General features: G+C 36.0%; 2 protein-coding genes across 2 annotated transcripts; one reads left to right on the forward strand and one right to left on the reverse strand.

Annotated features, from left to right (window-relative positions):
• Positions 1–554: 554 nt before the first annotated feature.
• Positions 555–4753, forward strand: LOC147486882 (abscisic acid 8'-hydroxylase 2-like). The gene is made up of 8 exons (XM_086572548.1): positions 555–892; positions 1454–1772; positions 1857–2006; positions 2947–3183; positions 3393–3482; positions 3600–3785; positions 3889–4007; positions 4358–4753. Exons 1-8 carry the CDS (start codon positions 687–689, stop codon positions 4461–4463), a joined length of 1413 nt encoding a protein of 470 aa, XP_086428674.1. The 5' UTR covers positions 555–686; the 3' UTR covers positions 4464–4753.
• An 841-nt stretch (positions 4754–5594) lies between these two features.
• On the reverse strand, positions 5595–8304 carry LOC147486883 (FtsJ-like methyltransferase family protein). Its single transcript, XM_086572549.1, has 5 exons — positions 7874–8304; positions 7734–7796; positions 7545–7646; positions 6220–6478; positions 5595–6119 (listed from the first exon to the last, which is right to left on the reverse strand). The coding sequence occupies exons 1-5, from the start codon at positions 8030–8032 to the stop codon at positions 6010–6012; spliced, it is 693 nt and encodes a 230-aa protein (XP_086428675.1). The 5' UTR covers positions 8033–8304; the 3' UTR covers positions 5595–6009.
• Between the last annotated feature and the right edge of the window lie 1237 nt (positions 8305–9541).

Consider the following 9541-nt stretch of genomic DNA (forward strand, 5'->3'; position numbering starts at 1 on the left):
AAATTATCAAGTTTTCAATTTCATCATATCATGATATGTTTTTTCATGTAAATTAAAATTGTGTTTTATGATCAAAATATCATAGGATAAGAACTTACGTGTCAAAACAGGGACCGACTCACCGACTATTTCACTTATTCATCAACTCAATCTAAACGGAAAAAATAGGAGTGGGCAATTCATCGTGTGTCGCCATGGTTCAAAAAGCCTAAAAGGTTCTAAATACTAGCTAGCACCGTGCTAAAATGTATTATTCAGTGTGAAAATTGAAAGAACTCGAGATAAAAATACTGAGATAGAATAAAACTTCTTCAGTTTCAGTGACACTACGTTAATTATTCTGAGATATCAGAGTTGAGTATTCACTACGTTAATTATTCTGAGATATCACAGAGAAGGTTGACTTAAGAATGTGGATGTCGATGGAGAACCTTCAGTCCCTCAATCGTGTAAATGAGGATGCACGTTTAAATGGTTGGATACTATGGAAAACATCGAGATGCTTTCTGTTTATATATTATTATTAATTAGTATGACGATGACACCGTACCTGACCGGATGTCAAGATACCGATAGATATTCCATCTCAACATCAATATAAATACACACCTCAATGCCTACCTGTAACCTTCACCACAACCATCTCTCATCTAATTTTGTTACTTGCTACCTAGCTAGCTATCACCATGCACTGCCTTTTCTCAACTCTCTCTGCAAACTTTGTTCTACTTATTTCTTTTCTTGCATGTGTTCTGTTCATGATGCTATTACAGCACCTTCACCCAACATACAAACACCTACCACCTGGTTCAACGGGCTGGCCTTACATAGGAGAGACGCTCAAGCTCTACAAGGAAAACCCAAACACCTTCTTCACAAACAGACTTAAAAGGTACGTAACTGCAATTCACAAATATATGTATCATGTAACAACCATAGCTTTTAGATCTCTTTTCCAAGTTATAGTTATGCTATTAGGGGAGGCTGATCTCAACATACAAACACAATTCCCTCTTTTCGTTCTATGTGTTCTATGACAAGATCGATTTTCTTTATATTCCTTCATTAGTTTTGTAATTGTCAAATTGCCAAGTTCTCTCCCCGCTGGAAATAAACACATGTGGTCACTTTGTTAAGTTTTTGTGCAACTTCACCTATTACAACACTCCTCATCAGCAGGACACACTGGAAATAAATATAGGTGGGCACTTTTATTATTTTTCGTGCAACTTCACCTAAGCAAGAATTGAACTGCCAAGACCTCTTATAAACCTAGATCCGATCGATACCATGTAAAATTGTCAATTTCTCCACAAGCTCAAACTTATATGTAGAGCGCAAATTCTATGAATATGAGAGGAGACTCTAGGAAAGAACGTAGGTGCATGAGACACCTAGAAATTGGGGTGGAATAATCTCACGTACTAATAACTTCATAATATCTTGATTTCAGGTACGGAAATATATTCAAAACTCATATACTGGGTTGTCCATGTGTGATGATCTCTAGTCCAGACGCAGCAAGGATTGTACTAGTGAGTCGAGCCCATTTATTCAAAACAACATATCCACCTAGCAAACAGAAGATAATAGGACCTGAAGCTATTTTCTTCCATCAAGGAGAATACCACTCAAGGCTGAAGAAGTTGGTCCAATCCATATTTCTACCTTCATCAATGAAGCTTTTGGTAACTGACATAGACCAACTAGTAGCAAAATTTCTGCCTTCCTGGGAAAATACTACAATCAACACCCTGAACGAGATGAAGAGAGTATGTCGTTATGATTAAACTTCATCAACCTTTTGAATGTTAAACATTTTATTATATACTCAATGACATTTTTCGTTTTCTCAGTTTACTTTGGATGTGGCAATGCTATCGGCATTTGGAGAAGGATCAGACTTAGACACAGAAAGTATCAAACATTTATATCATTGCTTGGACAAAGGTTACAATTCCATGCCTATCAACTTCCCTGGGACGCCATTTAGAAAAGCAATGAAGGTAATTCTAGGATGCATATATTATCTCTATGACTCTATCGGTCATCATTGTTTGAACTTTGAACACTGGCAATTAATGAACCAATTGGTTTAGGCGTGAAGTGTCAGATGCAGTTGTTGTAAGTTACCAAAAAAAACGATGCAGTTGTTGACTTGTTGTCAAACTGTTCGAGTTAAAACTAAATCTAAGGATGAGATAGGTAAAACTGGCAATGAGTTTCTGTGATTTTTTTCTTTTTCTTTTTCTTTTTCTTATCGGGGGGACATAAGTGGACTCGGTCAACTTGGCAAGTAAATTTATGATGTCAAATTGAGGACAAAGAGCTCACGCAAAATCTCCCCAAAATCATGTCCAACTATTTTGATATATATGGCTAACAGTTTTGTCCACGCCAATTTTTGACTTTTTAATTAACTATTGATTCCTAGTATTCCATAATGATAGCGTAACTTGAATTTCCAAATTTACATCTCTACACTATATGATAGCTGGGTATTTAGGAACTCCTCTCCACTGTCGAGTAAGCAATTTGTAATTCCCATAGTTGCTCAATTTTGAAACACCTCCCTCACAAAAATTAGAACATAAGCCTCTATTTATTAATAATTTAGAAAAGCCTCCATAATATCACTTAAATTATATAATTATTCCCAATTTCCCTCGCTAATATTAGAACAAACCATTTATTTATTAAAAATTTAGAAAAACCTCCCTAATATCACTTAAATTATATAATTATTCCCAATACAATTACCAATTACAATTAGAATCTAAAAAAATCATGTTAACTATCGAACTCGAATGACGGGTTTTAAGACTTTAAGACTTTAGAAAAAAAAGAAAACCAATGTGCAGCATGGTTTGCATATTTGTTAATTAATGAATCTTCGGTCTTACGTTTTGATGTACGAAATTATAATCTTCTTAATATTATGCACAGGCAAGGAAAGTTATAGATGAAACTCTGAGAAGAGCAATACAGAAGAGGAGGAAAAGTACGCAGCAAGGAGGGGGGCTGCTTGGAGTATTATTGAGCTCAAAAGATCAACTTACGGATTCACAGATTGCTGATAATATTATTGGACTGATATTTGCTGCTCGTGACACCACTGCAAGTGTCATGACGTGGATTTTAAAATATCTGCACGACCACGAGGAACTCCTACATGCCGTTACGGTAAACAATTTTAGGATATATGACATGGGGATTATATGACATGGGTATTTACTTTCTTGAATCTTTATATCAGAGCACTAAGAGATCATGCTCAGTCAAATTCAATCTGAATATACATTGAAATGTCCTAAACTTATCAGTGACCAATTTCAGAATGAATACTTTCTACTTATTTCATAGCAAAAACTTTAACATCATGTAACATGCAGACGGAACAAGAAAGTATACGAGGAAGAATATCAGAAGAAAAACGAAAGCTGAAGTGGGAAGATACAAGAAGAATGCCATTGACTAGCAGGGTAAATGGCCAATTTGATACTTGTAAACTACATAAATAGAAGTACATTCTTTGTTGTTATTCAAGAAAACCTAAAAAGTAAGCAAAAAACATATGGGACTGAAAGAAGTGATTTCAGGTAATTCAAGAAACACTAAGAACAGCAAGCGTGTTGTCATTCACATTCAGAGAAGCAGTAGAGGACATCGAGTTTGAAGGCTACTTGATACCAAAGGGATGGAAGGTTCTTCCCCTCTTTAGGACTATTCATCACTCTCCAGATTTCTTCCCACAACCCGATAAATTCAACCCTTCAAGATTTGAGGTGCAGTACCAAAACCTAATCATTGCATTACTCGGCCTGAAGGATGTTATCCTACTCTTAGTCATATCCTAAATTGTGAGAGAAATGTTATGTGATGTTGCAGGTTCCACCAAGCCCCAACACATACATGCCTTTTGGGAATGGATCACACTCCTGCCCCGGCAGTGAGCTGGCTAAACTAGAGATACTCATTCTTGTCCACAACCTCACCACCACTTACAGGTTTATGTCTCTTTTACTTAGAAAAAGGAGTATACATTTCTAATAGTAATTTTAAAAAGGAAATATAGGACCACTCATTTTTAGAAATTGGAATCAGAAGTCCAGATTCGTCTTATTTCTCAACAACATTATAGCAGTGGCGGCGGTGGGTAATGGCTAACAATTAACTACAGTATACTATATAAAACAGTGAAGAGACGCGCAGAGCATCTATCATAATGGTTGCCAAAAGGAAAATCATTTGAAAAGTTATTAACGTGGAAGTTTTCAGTGATATTATATCATTGCACTTAATATTATTGCGCCCGCACCTCCACTGATTCTGATGACAAACATACTGCATGTTTTAGGTGGGAAATTGTTGGAGAGGAGCTGGATGGGATACAATATAGCCCTTTCCCTGTACCCAAACAAGGACTACCCATACGAGTGACAAGTATTAAGAAAACAGTTTGATCAGGCAAGTGTAGCAGTCTCAACTCTTAAGTCAGCGATGACATTCAGCAGGGACCAAACCAATGTCTTGGCCCCCAAAGATACTTTGTTCACCATGTCTTTTTGGAATCTCATTGTGTCCATGTGATGGTGTCAGAATGAAATTTCTTTTGCATTTTGACAAGAAAAAAACCAGGGATAGAACAGTGTAGATGGCAATTTGGAAAAAAATTGTAATACATCAAACTTTGGAGCCTCAAAACTTTTAATGAGTCGACTATTAAAATTGTGATACAGAAAATTAAATTTTACCAATGGCCTTCACTGTCAAAATGGTACTAAGGAGAGCAGATTCCTTGGAGGCAAATGTCAACATGGTACACAGGAGAGAAGATTCTTTGGAGACAAAGGTTAATTTGTTCAGAAGTATCGTATGCATCCAACAAAGCAGGACGTTTTGTATATGGCTGATAGTGCCAATCTGTCAGATGTGAGTGTGACTATTCACAATGGAACAGCCAAGAACATGTTACAAATAAAGACAACAAATAGTATCATAGATAACAACAAAAAGAGAGACGAACTTTTCAGAATTGCAAGAGAGCTGCCATACAATCAATCTTCAATTCAAATAACTCCTCATTTATAATCCTCAAGGATCAGCTTATAAAGAACCAGCTTAGTATGAGAATCTCCAGTGTCATAAAGTTTGTCTAGTTTGTCCCAAAAACTATATTAACATGTATCATGGTATTCCAAATATTAGAAGAGTGTCAAAAGCAATAGTGTAAGAAAGATCCTATCCTAACATTATAGCCTTTCTAGCCTCAACCATCCTTGGAAATACATCGGGGGATTACGGCCAAATTGAAAGTAGCTTCATTGCCTGGTGTAAGATTTTGGGTCAGATAATGACTATTGACAACCTCCAAAGCAAATAGAGGTCATTTTATATCTTTTGTTTTATTATACAGATGGGAATCTGAAAATCACCTCCTAATTCAATGTCTCCTTCTCCGTACGGGATATTTCCTTCTCCTAATTCACAACGATGCATCTACGCTGTCGAAGTTGTTAATTCATGTGCCTTGTGACATTGTCATGGGGTTAGGTTTTAATTTACCAATAAAAAGATAACAAGAAACTCAAAGAAAGGAACACATTCAAGTTTTGTTATCTACAATGCAATTAATATAATATAAAATCTGGTAACAAACCTTGTCTCATCCTTCATATATAATTAATAAATAATGAAATGGTAACACACTAACACCCTTTTCCCAACCTTTGTAAAGCAAACTAATCTGGGGAAAAAAAAAAAAACCACTTACAGTACTTCTAACAAAGGTCAACGGTATGCAGAAACCATACTTATGCAGCAGCAAATCGTGAATACATAATCCAACTTCAATTGCAACTCAGTTGACTGGTGTTTTTCATCAGCACCAATGTAGGATAAAAGGCTTCAAGCATCCGACTTTTTTACTCTTTTTCACTTTGCACTCGACGCACATTCATTCCAGTAATCCAACTCAAACATCAGTCAGTCAAGGTACGTCATTACCAACTATTGCAGTCCTTGACAAATCAGATAAATCTCTCTTGAAGAAGATCTGGTTGCCTTGGGTCTTAACCACGAGGCCTTCCTGAAACGTGCTTTGCAGATTTGGCTGAATTCTGCAACAACACGCCCAAGAAATAAGAAAGGAATAATTAGAAAGAAAAAGAAACATCGTAATATATATATCATTGTTTCATTTGTGGAACACTTACAAACCTTGGATATCTTCGCTCTCAAGAAGCTTGATGACAAGGTTTCCTCCAGGTTGCAGAATACCTTTCTCATCTGCCCCAGAACGAGAACCATCTGATTGGTTCTCTTCATGGATGTCATCATCTGGAAGAGGTACGTCAGAGGCCCCAACAGCCAAATCAAGCGCCCGCATGCCTAGCTCAATAGATAAAGCAGCATCCTTAGTTGTGATTCCAGAAACAAGAGGACACATGTCTGACAGTATCACGGAAAATCCTTTGCCCTGCAACGAAATAATATAGGCTTGTATCAATTTTCTAAAATATACATGTGAAATGAAGGAGTAAGTATACGCCCAAACAAGATTAACCAAACTCCAGATATATCAGTATGATCTGCAATTACAGATATTTCACGGCAAAAAGGTAAAAGAAAGAAAGCATAAGAAAGTTACTTTTAAATTCGAATAACTTCTACACAAATTCATTATATCTAAAACAGACTTCAAAGCCACTTGAGAATGCAGTTTAGTCCAATAGCAAGCCTCCATAGATTAAAGTCAAAACTTATTACCACTTTGTTAGATGAGATTAAAAGTAGATAATGTGAGACTCATTATGAACTGGAATAAATTGGAGACAAACATCAATAAATCTAATTTAAATTTGTTCCATCGTAAAGTTCTGTGAAAAACAGTAAAAATATGGTCCACAGATAGCTTCAAGTGAATTTATTGCACGCATATAGTGCAAAAAAGGTATCCACAATTTCTATGTTGTAAAAGTAACAGCTTCACAATGAATATGAACAAAATTCTACTATGACAATTAAATGTGTACAATTAAGCCAACTTAACTAGTTAAGTTACTTATTAAGGATCCACTGTATACAACGCAAATCGTGATTGATTTTGATAACTAATGAGCTTTCAGAGGTTAGTGTCTGGTCATTTCCTGTTATAATGTCACACATACGTCATGCCATGGAAATCAAATACAATAATTTTTTTGTAAAAGCGTCAATAAAGTTCAGACTGAATCCTGTTCTTATAAAGTAACTAGTTTGACAGAGGATCACCCAACAGAACACAAAAAAAAACCCAAAAACCCTCGTTTTACTTCTCTTTGACCTACAAATTTTTGCTACATTTGCTTTCATAGCAAGCTAAGCCTGAACTGCAAACTATGGATTCTAGAAAGCATGGCCTCCAACAACTACTTCTACTTAACACATTTCAACATTCTAGTTATGCACACAAACTCAAGATATATACATTTGGCTGCACAACATAAAACTATCCGATCATCCAGTGCCATAACTTGGTCCTTGGGAAAATATCGATATAATACCTTAGGAGATAGTGCCATAACTTGGTCCTTGGGAAAATCCATAACATCAGCACAAAAAGTTTGCACTCTAGAGTCACAATGAACAGCTGGAACTTTCACCTTCTATTCTACAACCCAACATTACAAACAAAACCAAAGTTACTCCCCCATAAACAACACACACACAAAAACTACTCATAACTTTCTGACCTTTAAATCAATACCCACAACCATTCCACCTTTTTTAAGAGGACCCAAACTCTGACAAGCAACCTGAAACACCAAAATAAAAACAGTTAATGATAAAGAAAACAGGAAGTAGCAAATAAAGTGTTTGAACAAATGCTTACTTGAAGCCATGCACCAGGGGCACAACCAAGGTCTAAAACTGAAGCACCGGGTGTAATAAGTTGGTATTTGTTTTGCATTTGTAATAGCTTAAATGCTGATCGTGCTAAGTAACCAAGACGTTGTGCTTCTCTATAGTAAAAATCCGGTGCACAGCTCATTTTTCCGACTCACGTTTGTTTTGGTTTTTGTTTTTTATTATTAAAAGTTGCAGCTTTGTTTACGACCTGAAGTGGGCTGGGTCTTAATTTGGGTTTTAACATGTCTCAAAGAGTCTAGTCCAAGATACTCTACGTGTCCTATTTTTGCTTTTTAGATCAGCTGAACGTAGGTGACATTAGGATATTACACCCTCATTTCGCACCTTAATGTATAGATTGTAGGGTGAACTAGTATTACCCCTACTAGATGAGCCAATTAGGATTTTTCCCCCATTAGATGGGAAATTAGGGTCTCCCCCTAAATACACGCAAAAAAAATTCGGTCAACCCACTTTGACTTTTTTTTTTGTGTGTATTTAGGGAGGAGACCCTAATTTCTCATCTAGTGGGGGGAAAATCCTAATTGGCTCATCTAGGGGTAATACTAGTTAACCCTAGATTGTAAGTCTTGTAATGGGGATGCCCATGATTTAGCAAAATGGGCAAGTAACTTGTGTGACATGAATGCTCTGCCTAAATGCTGCAAAGACTATAACTGTAATCCTTTTATATGGCAGTAATGGAAATGGATGTTAGCGAGAAAAAAAAAATAGATTGTAAGTCTTTTCCAATGGGACTTTTTACTAATTGCGAAATGAGAAGACGTTATTTCAAATCACCTCCGCAAGGCCGTCACTCCATACACCGACCCAAATTTTACTTTAATTTAGGCATGAATTGCTCTTGGTGCTGCTGAGAATGAATTGAAGAAGAGATACAGAACATTTGATATCCACACCGATCCAAAAATTCGTTTCATCCAAAACAAAAGCATTGAATGAGTTTAAATAATTATCAATGCTCAAGTTTTTGAAACATCTCTCTTCCCAAATCTTCATTTTTACTAATTTTGTAATACTGTAACTCAGTCTTTTAATTGATTGAAAAATCATGTACCCAATAAAGATTTGGAACCTTGAAACTTTAATTACTCGGTGAAATTGAACAATATCAAATGAAGATAAAAAAAGATAGAGAGATTCACAAATGAAGAACAACATTAACAACCCAAACTTTTGATATTGTCATTCCTGATTTTTTTTTTGTGCTCCATTTTTGAGTTGTTTTGATATGTTTCAGTCGATTGTGTTGTGAAGGGAAGGGAAGGAGTAACGACGTTCTTGTGAAGAAGGGAAAAAGTAAATGAATTCAGAGATATGGTGGGATTCGGATAAAATGAATTCGGATATGGTTGGATGGTTGGATTCGGGTTGAAACCTGTATCATTTCCATACCATTCCCAGCCCTATGCATATCCAATTAATAAAGAGTCCTATTACTGATGGACTCCATATTGTGTTGGGCAGACCAAAAAAACAACAATTATTATAAGTGCGTCATTGGTCCCAAAAAAAAAAAAAAAAAAACAATTATTACAAATGTGTCATTGGTCCCAAAAAATTGAATTCGAAAATTCTGGCTAGCTTAGGTCGTTTATTGTGCAAACCCAACGATATACCCCACCGTTTC

This window comes from Coptis chinensis, chromosome 7, assembly GCF_015680905.1.
Source record: "Coptis chinensis isolate HL-2020 chromosome 7, ASM1568090v1, whole genome shotgun sequence".
NCBI lineage: Eukaryota > Viridiplantae > Streptophyta > Magnoliopsida > Ranunculales > Ranunculaceae > Coptis > Coptis chinensis.